Here is a 17,713-nt window from a genome sequence, read left to right as displayed (position 1 = left end):
CTCATAAATGGTAGGGCCATTGTACATTATTCCAATAGTTGGACTACTTTTGGTGTTTGGGTAGCTGCGTACCTTATCAAAAGTGAAACTTTATAGCTTTTTTTATTTCTTATACCAATCCCCTGATTAATCCAACAGTGGTGAATTACAGTGAGCTTTGTTTTGGTATTTTGAATATTTTGCGCTGTAACTGCGACCTAAAGTCGTCTGCCTGAGTATTTCACAACGACCTTTCTAATTATTTCTGCCTGTAAGACAAAACACGGGGAAGGAGCGAACTCGTATATTTCCTGCTGCGACAGCCAGCCGCAGCTCGAGCTGCCCTGGGCTCAATCACATGATGTAACTACGCTGGCTAGCTAGCTAAGGTGTTTGCTTCGGTTGTCAAAGCCGCTGTCAGGAACGGCGTACGGAGGGAGTTGTCTCTCCTAAGTGACAAGCTGGTACAAAGGCGTGCAGTCCTCGGCAAGTAATGAATTAGCTTTTTGTTTTAATTCCAGATGTGTTTGTGCAACCCGTAGCCTGAAGGTAGCTAAGCTAGCTAAGTTGAACTTGTTAATATGGAGTTTGTGTCGTGTGCGGAGGTGTTATGCTAACATTGACGATATTGGCCTTGTGTGGATTGACCATGAAGCTAATCTCACCTGGACATCCTGTTGTATTTTATCACTAAAACTCTTTGCAGGCCAGTGACTAAAGGTTCGGTACATTTAACTTTTGCTAATCTTAGCTTGCTAATGTTTACAGTTAGCTTCGTTGTATTTGTTATCGTAATATGTTAAGTGTGAATAATCTGGATTCATTAACAACAGTAACCAATTTAGCTAGTTTTAGCAACGAGTTTGTTGTCAGGAAAACCACAAAATGTACCACAACCATTGTTACAGCAAATGATGCGTTATAATCGGCATTCGCCATTTCAACTGGTTATCGAGTGGGATTTTAAACAATGACATCATTGCCAATTTTCACAGAACAAAGACTTTTTTTTTTAATTTGACACTGTTCGATCTCACTCCTCCTGTTTTGTGAAAAGTTATTGTTGGTATGACCAAGGTTGGAGCTAAAAGCCCCTATAGATCTTTCCCCCACCCACATGCTGAGGCATGGAAACGTTTGGGGTGCCCTGGTCAAAATCTGCAGCTGTAAACATCTGAATGAGTGGGGAAAAGCAACAGATCTTCAAAGGAAAAATACCAAAACTCAAAATGAATCATTCTGCTAACATTTTAGTTAGTTAACATTTAGTTAGCAAAGTTTTATAAATGTTCAGATGCCTCAATGCTTGTGACAATAATCAGAAACTATTACTTAGATGTCTGTGGTAAGCTTCGTGCCTTGTAAATATTTCACCTTGTGCATTCTTAATGTTTCATACAGACTATGTAAAAATGGCAAATTATAAATGAACTGATTATATGAAAGTCACTGTTTTATTTGATAGTATCTTTATTCCAACCACAATTGTTTGGCAGTGCTGCATCTTTCACAAGAATTTGGGGAATTTGATCAACTCTGATCATGGTTGTAACTCAGATGGTTTTTGTTCAAAAGTTCAAATGATTACATATTTATTAGATACGTTCTGAGTGGGATATGGAGTTGGTCTTGTCACACTTTTGCAGCAGTAGAAGCAACAGAGGAATGGGTTTGAAATAAATATTAGTACAGTTTGGGTGTAAATATCACATAGTACAAATAGAAATGTGGATATGAAAAGAGGCTGGCTCCTACAACAGAATAATGAAGCTATACCTACCAAAAAAGGTCAGTGGACTACTGTGAGGGGTACAAGCTGAATGTTTGACCACAGCTGTCACAGTCCCTACTTAAAGAAAGTAAAAACCGGTGTAAACATCTCTAAAGAGCAGTGAAAGGTTAATGTTCCATTAATCTCACAAAACTAAAGAGTTCTTATAGAAAGGATGGACAAACTCCCCCCAACAATGAATAAGAGTAAAAGCTGACTAGGTGGGTTACGTCTCGTCTCTGGTTATTTGCAGACATGTCAGTTTCACCTGCTGTTAGTGCAGGTTGTCTTACTTCCGTATAATTTCTACTGAATTGATAATCTGACTTAATTCCCAGCACAGCTTCAGTGTAAACCTGAGAGTGGATCTCCAGTCAGAAGAAGTGAAAGCATCAGGGTGGATCCACAAGCACTGAGTGAATTACTTCTTCTTCCACAAGCATGTTCATGGGAACATAGATTCATTGAGGAGATTGATTTCCTAAAAGAACAGACTCCTTCCTTTCACACCAACTTGTTGCTGAATACAGTCATTTAATTTTTGCTTCTGTAGTGAGAGTTACATCCGTTGTTAATCTGAGATTTATAGAAAGCAACATTTCCCACTGAGTCCTGCTGATGATAGTTTTTTTTTCTTTTACTCTGAGGATATTTATGAACACAGTCTTCTTACCACCACTGAAACTCACCTACATGGTTGCTGACACTGACTGTAATTTCCAAATGGCCAACTTTACGAAGGAAAATAGTTTATTTGGACCAACCAGTTGTCCAAAACTAAAATGTTGCACCTAAAATGAACTTAATCAACATTTATTTAAATTGTTTTTAAATTGATTAACGTCCTGTGAACTGAAAATTTAATTGTGATAGTGTACACAGGCAAAACTCATGTTTGACTAGCTGCCATGTAAGATAACACTTATCCTTTCATTTGATCAACTATTGAAGTTAAAAATGACAAAATGAGGTCTTTTATAAATATTTAATTTTGCGGTTGCCAAATATCTGTGCATGACACGTTGGGTAAGATTAGGTAATAACATGAGGTCAACAAAAGATGTTCATTTCGCTTTATTGATTTTGTGGGCACTTTCATTTCCAGCCGTCTGGGGAAACATGCACATGGACAAAGGTGACTTATTGATAAGATGCAGAGGACGTTGGACTTTAACAATGAAACCAGGGTGGGGATGACACAGGGTCACAAGCAAAGGAGAAATGTTTTACAACCAAAGAAAGTGAATTCAGTCAATAAAACATGATATCTTTGATATCTATGCTTGCTGTCTGTAAAACAGATAAGAGCCTGTTTTATCTGCTTTTGAATGATCAGAAATCAGACTGAGACTATTGCTTGGCTCTTCTGACAGGATGTTTCACATATTGATTTGTGGTTTCTCAATATGTTCTGAATTTCAGTAAACGGTGTTAGTCTTTTGTCTTTCGGGTAATTCATTCGGACACTTTGAGCGGTGTCAAGTTAGGATCTTAGTGAACCACAGTGTGGTTATATTTTCAAGTTTTAGATAAAGTGGAAGAAAGATTTGCACATCCTTTGGTGTCTGGTACAAGACTGTTTGAATAAAATGGGGCTGCCCAAGTCCTCAAAGCGAAAAGACTAGAGCCACCACAATGCTTCTGAGATCGAAGAGCAATGCAAATGACCAATAGTAACCTTTGGTGTTCCCTTTTTCACCCTGCCTCCTCCCTCCCCCTCTGTTTTCCCTCCAGTCTCCCATAGGGCATTGCAGAAAGGGACTTCTTTCCAACTTACTCTCCTCAAGATATCAAGTCATTAAAACCTCTGCACAATAAGTCACAGAGGTTTTGGCACCTGTGAGACCCGTCAGGCAAGCTCGTCCTCCCATCAGCGCAGAGATATCGACAGGCTGAGGTTGTGGACTCACATGGGCAAGATGGATAGACGATAAATAAAACATCACCTTCAGAGGTAAGGTCAGTCGGGCACCGTACCTGTCACATAGTCACTGTTGTAGATTAATTTAGCCATCAGCTGATGTTATGGAGAGTAGAAAAGGTTTTTAAATGAAAAACATCAGGTGCCTTTACTGTAATCTTACGGGCCATCGCCAATTTTTGATGCCATGTTGATCAAAAGTTGTATTAGCCAACACTAAGAAACCAAACTGCCAGTGTTAACAAGTTCACCATTGTGATAATGAAAATGTTAGTTTTGTTTTTATGTCGTGTGTGAAAGCGTTTATCTTTGACTGTTTCGAGACGTAACTTCTTTACACATCAACTGTGGCGTTTGGAGTCTTATCAGTGCGGCTTGGCAAGTAGCTGTCGTCACCTGCATGGCAGGTGTTGACGGGTTCGAGTTAGTTTCATAAAAGCCTTTCCTTTTCATTTCTAATGAAAATAATCAGACCACAGTTATGTAATTTCAAATGAATTCATTAACCAGATGTGCTGATTTCATTATGATTATATCAATATTGATAGACAGGATGATGTCATCCACCATGAGATGACTGAAATATGTCAAAGTCAAGTCTCTACTGTTTAAACTCGTGCTGATCGAGTGGGTTGGACCCTTCGTGGATTATAATTCAGCTAGTGAGCGCATTGAATAATTTTTAATAAGATTGAAAAGGTAGCTTTGATTGTAGGGTGTTTCTGTCAGTGTTGCGCGGTTGACTACGTTCCACAATATTTCTATTCTGAAGGAGATCAACCAAACGTCTAAAACTCCTAAACGTAGCTATACAGCCGCTGAAATGATCACAGACTTCGCTCTTAAAAACTTTTCACAAAAATGATTAAATGTGAATGATTATATTGGACTTCATAAGTTTTAGTGAAGTGGACGTGATAAAAGTAACATAAAGTCAATACATCTTTATGTTCTTTATATATTTGAGTTTTAGCTTTTGTTACACAGTCTTTGTTTTCCAAAACTGAGTTTTGTCTTCTACTGGCTGGTTAAGAATAGACAAAAATCGTGCTTGTGTGTCTGCTGAATCAGTTTCCTGAAATGTGGCACATGACAGACTTTCAATTCTGCTTTTACTCCCAGTTGGCTTTGTTGTACGCACATTTGTGTAAGTGGCACCTGGGCTCATATCTGTACTTTTTCTGTTTGAAATCTTTCTAAGAACTGCGTTATGCTGTGTAAGATCATAATGTTGGCCCTGTCATTGATGCAATCTAACCACGTCCGTGTTTTGAGTTTGATCCGAATTTTGTTGGACTCGCACACATGTCAGCAGTTTATCGCACTGTTGCTGATTGTTGATTTCCACCTGTTTATTGCAGCTGGAGGTGATTCAGCCTTTATATTTTGTAAAAACATAAACAAAACACAGATATGACGCATCCCTCATTTATTTGATAGCTGAAAATTGTGTCTTTGTAAAACAAACCTAAGAGAGAAAAACGTGATGAAGCAAAGGAAAAAAACTGTGGAATCATTCAGTCATGAGGAAAAAAATGACAGAATCATGAACCACCCCACTCATAAAAAGATAAAACTTATCGTTCAGGCTCCAGCTTTCCTGAACCGCAGTTGAGCAGTCAGCTTTGCAGGATGGAGTCTTGTCGTAGACCTTTTGTTTTTTCCAATTTCCAGCATAAATTTTCAGTTGGTTAGAGAACCGGACAGAGCGCCGGCCGTGTCACTGAGTTGATATTTCTTGAGATCAGCTCCATATCATCAATGATAGCAGAAATGTGCTTGTTTTACTCAGGTATTTATATTTCAGCCGTATTTAGAATCGCCTCCTTGTCAAATGCAGACTGGTGATCCATCTCTGAATAGCACTTTCATTCAATCATCCACAGTCCATGCCTGCTCCTCTTCAACCCACTGTAAGCATGTTTTCTCCTGTTCAGGAGTTAGTGATGGCTTACCTTTGGCTTTTTCCTCCTTCAGCCAGTTTCTCACAGTTTGGTCACACACACAGACTCCTCTTTCTACTTGTTTCTCATCTCTTTTGTTGTGTATTTTCTGTTTTCAGGCATATTGAGTTTTCTATCCTGATGCTCTGTCATCTTCCTTGGTTGACCTGTATGTTTCCTTTTTTGCTTGCTCCAACTGTTAGACACAGCTGAAGTTTTATGATCCTCTCCATTGTTTGCACTGTCTGGTTTCCTGTCAGTCAGGTGCAACAACTTGTTAAGCACACTTTTAACTGCAGATTAATTTGCAGGTTTAGTCTTGTGCAGGTATTTGTTTCAGGAATGTTAATTAAAAGGTGATTCCAGATCCCATTTTCCTTCCTCTACTTAATCTAAAAGAAACGGAAAAAAATCCTCCAACAGTTGTGATTCCACAGTTTTTGTCAGACGTTGTATGTTACATGATACTGTCAGTGTTGTATTTGTGTTAATCTCTTCATTGGAAATCCTTTATCCCTGAGCACATGCTTAACTCAGAGACATGCAGTCTTAAGGAGAAAGACATTCTTCTGAAATTAGCATGGGTGGTGCAGCAGGATCTTACATTAAGATGCCCATAACTTTCCATAAACAGAATTTCTGTACAATCAAAGGGGTGTCAAATGAGGTGGATTTCCTTGAAGATGAAACAAAAACAAATAGGAGTTATTCTTCTGCTTGAATGTTTTTTTCCCTCCTAATTACTGTAAAACTGCCTGTTAAACTGAACATATTTGCTATTTTTATTGCACAGGTACACGTTGATTTCGTAATGACAAGCTGCTGTGCAGAAGATGTCCACGCTGTCTGTGACTGATATCCCGGATGTTGGTCATGGTAAGAGGAAAAGCCTTTTTCTTACTAAATGTACACCAGTTGCTTCAGAGAACGCTATTTCAGCCCTCTATGTACTTGTATATGGCTGGGCTGACAATAAAAATCTTAAACTCTTGAATCTTAAATCTCAATCAGAAAGAGAGATCGGACTAAAAGAGAATATTATTCTTGAAATGCATTTCAATATTGCCACAAAGTTTACATATTATAGGAGTTAGAATACTGAATTGTCTTATTATTACTATTATTATCACAGTGTTTGTGGGTTTTTTTCTTATAAATTGGCTTCCTAAAAGGAATGTTTTGATTTCTAATTAAATTAAATGATCGTGTGGTTTTCATCTGAAGACTTTTTCTGAATTGGATCTATTTGTAGTGTCTATTTTTTTACAAGCCTCTCACAAATAAGCAGTTCAAGCAGAAATTTTCTGTTCACGAAAATAGTGTTTGTATCTTAAGTTTTGTATGATACTTTAGTTTGTTTTGGACACCTGTCACAACAGATAAAGATGAGTGGAAACAGTGTTCAACAATAGGTCTTTGTTTTGAGTGCGATTATTTCTTCTCTGTCAGATGAGAGAAAGGTGTTTGACGGGGCCTCTGAGCTGCAGCTGGACTGCATGGTTGAGGAAAGCAGTGGTGGCGCCACAATGAAGCCAGACGGCCTGCTGTTACTGACCGACCTCTCCCAGCCAGATGACTTCCCCGTCCCCCCTCATAATGGCCCTTCACTGACTGAGATGAGCAGCCCTCTGCCAGTAGAGCTGAATGACATTAAGCTGGATCCAGCTGCAGGTGAAGCATCTGCCAGCACAGGTGAGAGAAAAAAAACTTCTTTCAAAGCTGCAGTAGTCATCATAAATGTAAACTTTTGTATAGGTTTCCTCAGAATAAGATGCAGCATGCTGTATGTAGACTGGTCAAAATAATGCTGACATATTTTTTAGGGAAAGAGAAAGTGTTCACAGCTGCTCTTAAAGTGAAAAAGTTTACCAGACTGAATTTGAGCCAGGTTCAGTTATGGGGTTGTTTATAATCCAACTGGTGTGACGACCTCGTCAGACCTGACCAACCAGTTTAGTTATTTTTTTCCCTGCTAATCCTGCCCGTAATCTCAGCAGATTTCTATCAGGTTTACACAAACACCAGATAATGTCTGGACTTTCCCCACAGCAGGAGTTTCTCGCTGCGAGAAGCACTCTCGCAACTAGAAACACTCAGATTAAGCACAAAAGAGGCAGGATATGATCCAAAAACAACTGCTGTGGAAATCGCCGTGTTTTGTTTTAAGCTATTCTAAGATGGCGGTTGAAGCTCCCTCCTTATCTGCAGTCATGACTGTTTTTTATGTTGTAAAAGCCTGGTTCAGAAACCACAAACAACAAGAAATGTGGATTATTTACAGAAACTGTTAAATGTGTGAGATTCAGCATGTCAAGTTGTGTAAGTGAAAGTATTTGTGAGGCAAAGCACAAAAAAGAATAAGCATGTTGTTAGCGAGTCTGCCCCGGGAGAGTGGAAGTTCCCACTGAGAGAGCCATAACTGCAGAAAGGGGGAGTTTGAATAGGCAGAGCACACTGGGCCAATAACAGCTTTTCATTACTCTCGCTTAGGCTTTGTTTTGTCCCATCCATCCTCTCGTCTCTTTTTTGGATTTCTCTTTCTCTGTAGTTTCATGAGAAGCACTCCAGATGTAGCTCAGTCCACTGATTGCTCCCCTCTCATTACCAGCAAAACAAAAGTAGAGGATAGACAAGGACACCTAGTGCCATTACAAGGGACTGTCACTGCACTACCGTCAACACTACGTGCATTAGGATTTATTTGCAGTATCAACCAAACGGTGTAAAGCAAATACAGCATTAAAAAGTGTCCCGAATGAACCATCAGCCCACACACCTACTCACAACAAATGACCTGCTCTGTGCACTCATTCCAGGGGATCCTCACATGTACATGTGCAAATGTCTGCAGACTTTTTGTGAAGTTCCCCACTAACATCTCCTATAGAGCGTCAAATGAGATGTGTGTGAATGTATTTTGGAGCATTCACTCTGCTAGTGTGAATTTTTTACTGTCTCAGACTCCTCTCTGCTGACCTGTGTGCTAGTTTCCACATGTGGACACATTCCAACACACGTGGTGTTGACGTCAACATAAAGATGGCCACCCTGTGGAGTCATCTACTTCCTTGATGTGCTCCAACTGCACATATTAGCCAGCTTTGTGTTCACTAGTAAAGCAAATCTGAAGTGATCTTTTGAAAAGCCACCAAGAAACAGAAAGCTCTTCTGCAGGAATTGCTTTAATCCCTGGGAGTATCTGGGATCTTATATCATATCTGAAAAGATGCCAGACAGCCACATGAGTTAGTAGTCTGATGGCTCGGACCAGAAACAGCTGGTGAATCACGCCCTTTTAGTCTTTGCTTGATCCAATGTGTTTCAAAAAGTTATTTTCATTCATACAAAGTTGTTTTCATGTGCATCAAGTCTTTGTTAAAAGAGCCAAAACCCACTTCAAAAGACTGTCTAAACCTTTTTGTACAGTAATAGAAATTTTATTTTTATTTTTACTGATTCAATTCACCCATTTTGATTTACATCTCTTAAATACGAGTCAATTTTTATCTATCTATTAGTGCAGTGTAAGCCTGGCTATTTATTTCCAAAACAGACTTTTTGCATCATGTCCTGCCTGCCTGACGCTGTACCCCCTCCTCCACACACAGCTGTGAGAGTGCCTCTTCAGCACAAAATCCCCCGCTGTGAAGAGCATATGTGAACGGCAACTTCAACGTCCAGCAAAAAAGCCAAATTGTCCACAGTTGTGCGTTCTCCTGGTGTTCGTCGATGAAAACTGCTTGGTCATCTGGCCCCGTTTGAACTTCATAGTAAAAAATAAGATGCATAAACTTTACACAAAGTACATTGTGTCTAATGCTGATACAGGTGTCAGCAAAATGATTACACCTCCTTTGAAAAAATTCCTCTGCAGAATGCTTGGAGCTATTAGTCTTTTCCCCATTTAAATCAGGTTAGACAAACTGTACTGTGGAAATGTCTGTGACCGTTTTGCTGTTTCATATAACCTTATTTACTAATGGAGTGGTTGGTAAGGTTTATTGATCCTATTTAAATGTGTGTGTAGATGGCCAGCCTGTGAAAAGAAAGAAGGGTCCTGCCCCGAAGATGCTGGGAAATGAGGTGTGCAGCGTATGTGGCGACAAGGCCTCTGGTTTCCACTACAACGTGTTGAGTTGCGAGGGATGCAAGGGATTCTTTCGGCGGAGCGTCATTAAAAGTGCCCAGTACTCGTGCAAGAACAATGGCCGCTGTGAAATGGACATGTACATGCGCCGCAAGTGCCAGCAGTGCCGCCTGCGTAAGTGTCGGGAGGCAGGCATGCTGGAGCAGTGTAAGTGTCCGGGTGCTAAATGATGAAGAAAATTTAGATTCACTGCATTTGTGTCTACCTTCCTTTGACCTGGAGATTGAGCTTTAGTCTAAATGTAAATCTTGTTTGACCTGTAGGTGTGCTTTCTGAGGAACAAATCAGACTGAAAAAGATGAAGAAGCAGGAAGAGGAAACGGCCCGCACATCCACAGTGGTCACACCCACCCCTCCACAGGAAGCAGCCTCACTCGATCCACAGCAGCAGGAGATGATTGAGAAGCTGGTGGCCATGCAGAAGCAATGCAACAAGAGGTCTTTCCTCGACCGACCTAAAGTGACGGTAAATAGTTGTTCAAAAGGAAATCGTAGCGTAACAGAAGTATGTCTTCAAATACTGATGTTCTTTTGAATATTTTACAATATAATGTAGCTGACTACTGTTGATTAATTACAGCCCTGGCCACAGAGTCAGGATTTGCAGAATCGAGAAGTGCGTCAGCAGCGCTTCGCCCACTTCACTGAGCTGGCAATCATGTCTGTTCAAGAGATTGTGGATTTTGCTAAGCAGCTTCCTGGTTTCCTCGAACTCACGAGAGAAGATCAGATCGCTCTGTTGAAAACATCTACTATTGAGGTTCGTTGTTGATCGGTCATCATGAGGCTTTTTGTGAGGTTGTATATAATTATTTTTATTTGATAATTAATCTATTTTATTCTTTTCAATTTAAAGGTTGTTTTCCATTTAGATGATTAAGATTTAGGTTAATTTGCCAAGAAATATTAAAAAACAACTTCTATTCATCTGTCAGTTTGTATTTGGCCTGCTCAGTCATAGATGGTTTTCATTGTGGTGAAGAGGGAGCTGAGCTGAGAGAGGAAGCTTTCCATTTACTGATCTAGCTTAGTTCCAGCCCTCATGTATGGTCTCGAGATCTGGGTTATGACCAACAGTATGAGGTTGTGGATACAAGTGGCGAAATTGATTTTTCTTTGGAGGGTGGCTGGGCTCTCTGGGCTCTCTTTGGAGGTTTTTCAGGCACATCCAACTGGGAGGAGGCCCCAGGGCATACTCAGCACACGCTGAAGGGATTTTATGTCCCCTCAGGGGTCCCCCAGGAGGAGCTGGAGAGTGTCGCTGCAGAGAGGGATGTCTGAGTTTCCTTCCTGAACCTGTTGCCTCAGAGACTCTGACCTCAGATAAGCAGAAGATAATGGATCAACTATAGCTAAAGTTATAATGCTGACTATATTGATTCATGATCATTTAACACAATTACTCAGTGACTTTTAAAACAACATTAATTCTTTAGTATTTTTTTAATGAAATTTGACTTTTTAACATCAGCTTTTCTTGAACTTTAAATAAGATAAAATACAATTGAAAAGCAACAACGAAAAACTGTGTTAGTGGAAGGAAACAGGAGCAACAAAGACCGGACTGCAGAATGTTTGTGATCATAAAGTCTGCCTCACAAACCTGTGGGGGGCTGCTGGTGCTGACGGGAGGCTCAGGGAACCTTGTGCACTTTTTCTGACCTGCACTGAAGCTGTGGGGAGTAACACTCCTCAGTCTGGGTACTTAAGGGAACGTTTCTGTAGGTTGTTTTATTTCCTTTAAACAACTTGTTATCAACCTCGGTCCGACATTGGGACTCAAACTGAACTATACATCCACAAATAAGGGCAGAGTCAGTTTGGGCTGCTAATGATGCTTTGGTCTTAATCAAGTGTGTTGAAGCAGGGAAACATCTAAAACCTGCAGGACAGTGGCCCCTGAGGACCAGATGTGGACATCCCTGTTTTAGGCCGATTATCTTGTTTTCATTATCATTGAGAGTCATAATTATAACCAACATAAAATTCAATCGCCGAGCTCTCTGCATAAACTGCCTACAATGACTCAATTACTTTAGCGTGTCTTTGCAGCCGTAGCCGCATGCTAAGACTTGAACTTATTTGCAGGTTTTTAACAGGACATTGGCATTGGTTGATTGTTGCATTGCTCTGTCTCTTCAAAGATCAGTGTAATGTACAACATGAGTTGGTAATTCACAATTTTTTTTTTTTTCTTTTCAGTACTTTTCATATATTAAAGCATTGATGCTTGTTTTACTCTGTTCCAGTATTTCACTCACGGACATTTGCCTTTCTCAGATTATGCTGCTCGAGACGTCACGGCGGTACAACCCTGCCATCGATAGCATTACATTTCTAAAGGACTTCAGCTATAATAAGGAGGATTTCGCCAAAGCAGGTGCACTTGCTCTATTCCCTGTCAAATCTTTAAAGTGTAATACGTCTAAGTGTAATACTTGTCTAATACTCATCTAAGTGTAATACGTTGAAACTTTCCAACAGTGACATGCCCTCAGTGCGTAATTTGCACCAGATTTCCCTCTTTAAAGTGTTTTTTTGTCCTTTGTGTCTATGTTATCCCCACTCAGGGCTTCAGTTTGAGTTCATAAACCCCATCTTTGAGTTTTCAAAAGGAATGAATGACCTGCACCTTGACGAGGCTGAATATGCTCTGCTCATTGCTATCAACATCTTTTCTGCAGGTCAGACTCTGTCAGCATGCTGGGCTCACAATGCTTCCCTTTTTAAATCATCAAATGGATGGTTTAAACTTTACATTTTGATGAAACGTACATCGTATCTGAAAACAAATCTTTCTGATACAAGAAGAGATTTAACTTGCCTATGTTATTTTTTTTTTTTTTCTGCAAACTTTTCTGTGTAGATCGGCCAAATGTGCAGGATCACGATCTGGTCGAGAGGCTGCAGCAGCCTTATGTGGATGCATTGCGCTCTTACATCATGATAAAGAGACCAAATGTAAGTACTGACGCTTTACATAACCTCTACTCTTCTGACCGACAGTATGTCAACATAACCTGGTTGACATCATCACAATAAGCACATTGGGTCAGGGCTGAGGTTATACTATTTGGTTGAGAGTAGTGTTGTTGTTGAGAGCTGGATGTTTCCATTTGGAGAAACTGGGATGCAGATATCTGTTCCAGTTAACCCATTAAAACTGAAGTCCTTCTTTAGAGAAGCATTGTAAAACCTAAGAAATTGATTGAAAACAGTTATTTCTCGACACTGGAAGAAAAGGTTAAGTTGACATGTGACTTTGACTTATATTATAAATCGATGTGCTAGCCCTTATATTCATATCTTTTTAAATTATTGACCATGATTAAATCATATAAAGCATACTCACATTGCTTCATGTCTGAGAGATGCACATGTATTGCTTCCTGTCTTTATAGGTTAAACATTTTAGTTGCTCATACGTACGCTTTGTGATGACTGAGTTAAAAGTCTTCTCTGCTGACATCTTTTTGTCCATGTTTTCCCAGGATCACTTGATGTTCCCCCGCATGCTGATGAAACTGGTGAGCCTTCGCACATTAAGTAGTGTCCACTCGGAGCAGGTTTTTGCCCTCCGCCTCCAGGACAAGAAGCTTCCCCCGCTGCTCTCTGAAATCTGGGATGTTAATGAGTGACTGCAGCCCTGATGTCGCACTCTGTGGCTTTATGAACCCTGAGACAGACATGGCACCCAGCAAGATCACTGACTCCTTCCTGCCGTTCTGGTCAAGGATTGGTTATTGCGTTGAGATTATTCTTGAGGGAGGAGAGCATCATTGCCCCTTTGCTCTCTCACAGACTGTTAAATGGATTTGTGTTCATTAGGAGAAAGATGAACACCAAGTTTTCCCAGAAAACCTTTGTTTTTTGTTTCTTTTCTGTAGATTCTGACATGATTGTGGTTAAGTTCCAGCATTTGGCTTTTCAGACAGTTATCTGTCTGATTTAATATTAGTTGAAAGTTATGTCAGTTTCGAGTGCCGTTCTGTTCTTTTCTACTAATCAAAATCAGGAAGCACTGAGCAGGGTTTGGCTGTGACGGTCTCAAACAGCAGGACCACAGTCTCATATTCGGATGAAAAGTGATGGATACAGAGTTGGGCTTGAGCACATATGGGTCTGCTGTTCACTTGATTAATTTTTGGTTAAAGTGGCAGGCCATCTGATTGCTGTTGTGCATTGCGATTTGGCAACAAATAGTTTGTGTTCCCTTTGGAGTTAGTACAGAAGTCAAAAGGTTGGTGTAGTTGCTCAGGTAAAGTAATGTGAAGTCATCTTCTAGAAAGTGGAAGCTTCTTTAATTTCTGTTATAATACTTTAGCTTTCTTCCAAGTGCACAAAGGACCTTTTTGGTCATTTATAGACGCCCATTAACTATGGTGTAAATTGTATTATTTATTTTCACACAGATGTATAGAGCATAGACATGAAAAGTATCCATGGGAATGTACAATCACATCCTAATGCACACGATGGTAAAACTGCAGGTGACTGGTTGACCGTGCTGTCATTTACAGAAAACTGTGACGTGACATCCGTTTTTTTACTCTGTGCACTGGTACCTTGAAATACGTGATGCGAAAGTGGTGTAAGATTTCATGGAAAGATAGGGATATGGCTTGAAAAGGAACTCAAAATACTAACGCTGTGACCTCTTCATTCAAATGAATGAGACCCCATTCTGACAGAGTTGTACTCACAAATAACCAAAATAGAAGGACCTGATTGTCTCATTTGTCATCATGTATGTGATATGTACTTTTAACTGTTTTCATTGCAAAAAAAAAGTACTTTTCTTAGTTTTTGCAGCCATTTATTTTTGATAAAACATTGTAAAGCTTAATACTGAGACAAAAGATCACCATCTAGTCTGAGAACTAACTTGAAATAAAGCTCTGTTATAGTCTTTCTTTAACATATACTCAACATTAGCAGCTTTAACTGGTCAGATTATGGACAACCTTACAAATAATGTACCAAAATCAATTTCATCAGGGAGAAAAGGTGAGGAGAAGTATTAGAATTTAAGTCTTACTGAACTTCATAACTACAGAGATCCACAAGATTATATTCATCATGCATTGTTTTCGGTTCACTGTCCCTTGCAGTAAGTTAGGATGATCGGGTAGTCTCAGAGTAAATTTTCTAGTTTTTTTTTTTTTACTCTCTCTGGCTTCCCCTTTATTGTCAAGAGGGCTAAAAGCAGTGGCTGATGTCATTGCAGTCTGCTTTGAAATGATGGTAATTTCACACGTTGTTGGTGTAGCCATTTTGTATCACCATTAGACTTCTGTGACCACACACAAATGGTTTCATTTTGACTTGGTAAGAGGCAGCAGGTAAAATCAGGCATTTGCATGATAGGCAGAACATTTCCAGAGATATTTTTGTAGGTTTTAACTTACGATTGAACACTTCTCATGCCACAGCTCAAATGTGACATTTATTCCTCACCGGAGCTTAGAAATGCAAAGCCACACAACTAACAAACAGGCAAAAGTGGTGTTCCAGTTCCATTTGAGCCAAATTAGACTATGTAATGGATTTATTCTTTTTTGTAACTCATTTTTAATGCTATGCCTGATGCAAACTAAACCCAGCTGTTACTGTTTTCTTTACACGATCCACCGGCGTGTTAGAATTTGCATGTTAATCTCCTGACCTGTTTGGACATCACAAATGAGCTCAAGTTTTTAATAAACGCAAGGCTTCACCGGGAAAAGTGGGGAAAATGTGTTGATAATGGTTTTCAATGCTTTTCCAAAGGCGAAAAATTTAAATGTCTGATTTAAAATAAATAAATAAATAAATGGAACTATGGTAGGATGATGTAATGAAATAACTCCCATGTTTGTTTTTGCTCATTAGCTCATCTATGATTTATACAATTGATTATGTTTGGTTCTGATAATTAAGTGACACATAATTCACTGCTTCCGCCTGATGCATCAGAAACTTCGATTTAGCTGTGTGAACACCTTTTTGCTCTATTATTAATATGGCTGTTGCACATCACGATGTAAAGATTGTGTTTGCGTAAAACTCTCCAAGCTCCAGCAATTCATGGCTGTGATGATCCAATCAATTGGATGCCGTCGTTTCCTCTTACGAGTGAAGTGAGGCTGCAGAATCATCACAGAAATGTCTCGCAGAGTTTTTCTCCCTTCACGTCTGTTAAAAGACGACAGTTTTCCTCCCACTGGATGCAGGTGCAGTTAAGCCGCAGCCTGGGGTTCAGCCCCATCTTTAAGATGATGTGTCATCTTGCATTTCTAATCTTAAAGTTGCTTGAAGAAAAACATAAAAAACGTAGACCAAATATCAGTAACCTAAAAGTGCAATAAAGAGTGCAAATTGTACCCTGGGGTAATTTTAATGCAGCAGAAGAACATAATGACACAAGTCGGTTGTGTTCTGGCATTTTCTGACTACTTATCAAGCCTTTTTGCCTTTCTACCCAAATCTGAATTCAACCTGTTTTTGTCTTACAGCCTCATTTCCCTTCAATAATGTATTTTTATTTAGTCAAGCGAAGCTGTTAAATATGAGACCGCACACAGGATTCTGAGTTTCTACCAATCATTTTTTTTATTTTTGTCTGTTTGAAAGTCCTTTGTATCCGTTTGCAACGAAAATGTGAGGTTTGTTTGGTTTGATGCTCGCAGGTTGGCTCTAGCTTAACACTAACCAGCTGGTCTAAAAGTAGCCTCTGTGCAATGAAAGTGACTATTACACCTAACCCTAGTTGAATCTCGTGCTCGTTGACAGGTGGATTATGATGAAACTGAAACTATCATGTCGCAGTGTGCTGTACTCTAATCAACTCAAGAAGAATCAGTTTTTGGCTCTTTCTGTACATGTTAATGCTGTAGGTATCGAGGTTAATTGTACTGTATATACTGTAATTGTAAGTTTTGATGTCATTTAATTCCTGTCTTCAAAGGGTGACACTGTAAACATTGAAATATAGAAATGCAAACCTATTTTAATACTTGTAACTCCTGAAGATTTTCTGTTTTGTATGTACAGTATGAATTAAAGCTCTACTGTAGTGCTGATGTGTTTGGGATCAGAATCGCTTCTTCGTCAGTCAGTTTTTCTATTTCACCTGAGCTGCTCATGAACTCAAGTTAGATTTATGTATAGAGAAGACTCTGAGTTGTACTTGGGGTTTATACGACACATATGGGAGATGAATGTTTATGTCTGTGTATTTGTGGGAGAGAAAAACATTTAGACCCTTAACTCAGATCTGTGATTCCTAAAGATGAAGGATGGGCCCAAGAGAGTTTTTAAATAAATTCTTTCTTCAAGATTTGTGACACAAACTGTTCAGTTATATAAAACGGTTGTTTTAAACACTACATGAAATCCAGTTTTCATAGGTGTCATTAAGTTCCTTGTAGATATGCCATCCTACTGGTTCTACACTTCTATACGCGACATATATCAAAGAAAACATACAGTAGCAAATATCACATCATGGCTGTCTTTTTCTGTTACTCAGTCAAGTTGTAGTTTACATGTCTGTGTTAGGTGAGTACTTTGGAGAAATTCAGGAACCAGTAACGGTGTTTTTAATGTTTTTCTCATAAAGATGACAGTAGGCAAAGCTATAGGATAAAAAACTTCACACACCCCTTCAACCTGACAGTCGAAAACATCAATAACATCAACAAAGTTTGAAGGTGGGGAGCCAACATAGGCGTCACCAGTTCAGTGTTTGACCTACGGTCAAATCCGGTTACAACATCCCCTTCTGTTCTTGGGTTAGGGTGTTTGATAGAGGCCAGAAAACAGATTATTGGACAACACCGTGTTGACTGTAGACCTTCTGAATTAAAAAACAAGTCATCACTTGGGTAAAGTTTTCCATAATTGGTCTAAACTGTTGTCTTATGGAGAAAATCTCATTAGCAATGACTTTGATGTTAGGTAATTTTATTCTA

At 39.4% G+C, this 17,713-nt stretch overlaps 1 protein-coding gene across 3 annotated transcripts; it reads left to right on the top strand.

Annotated features, from left to right (window-relative positions):
* The first annotated feature begins 314 nt into the window (after window positions 1–314).
* Window positions 315–16,822, top strand: nr1h3 (nuclear receptor subfamily 1, group H, member 3). Of its 3 annotated transcripts, none has more exons than XM_072380037.1 (11): window positions 315–465; window positions 3,485–3,704; window positions 6,408–6,490; window positions 7,064–7,306; window positions 9,642–9,908; window positions 10,025–10,227; window positions 10,342–10,521; window positions 12,042–12,141; window positions 12,332–12,445; window positions 12,628–12,722; window positions 13,253–16,822. In XM_072380037.1, exons 3-11 carry the CDS (start codon window positions 6,448–6,450, stop codon window positions 13,397–13,399), a joined length of 1,392 nt encoding a protein of 463 aa, XP_072236138.1. In that variant the 5' UTR covers window positions 315–465; window positions 3,485–3,704; window positions 6,408–6,447; the 3' UTR covers window positions 13,400–16,822. The 3 variants fall into 3 exon arrangements, with proteins under 3 accessions (XP_072236138.1, XP_072236140.1, XP_072236139.1); XM_072380039.1 differs by having other exon boundaries at window positions 3,485–3,709; XM_072380038.1 differs by having other exon boundaries at window positions 315–469.
* Window positions 16,823–17,713: the final 891 nt, after the last annotated feature.

The sequence above is a fragment of the Leuresthes tenuis genome, unplaced genomic scaffold, assembly GCF_036924035.1.
Source record: "Leuresthes tenuis unplaced genomic scaffold, fLeuTen1.0.hap1 SCAF_2, whole genome shotgun sequence".
Taxonomy (NCBI): domain Eukaryota; kingdom Metazoa; phylum Chordata; class Actinopteri; order Atheriniformes; family Atherinopsidae; genus Leuresthes; species Leuresthes tenuis.
The sequence above is the reverse complement of the archived record's forward strand: the minus strand, read 5'-3'. Positions and strand labels throughout refer to the sequence as shown.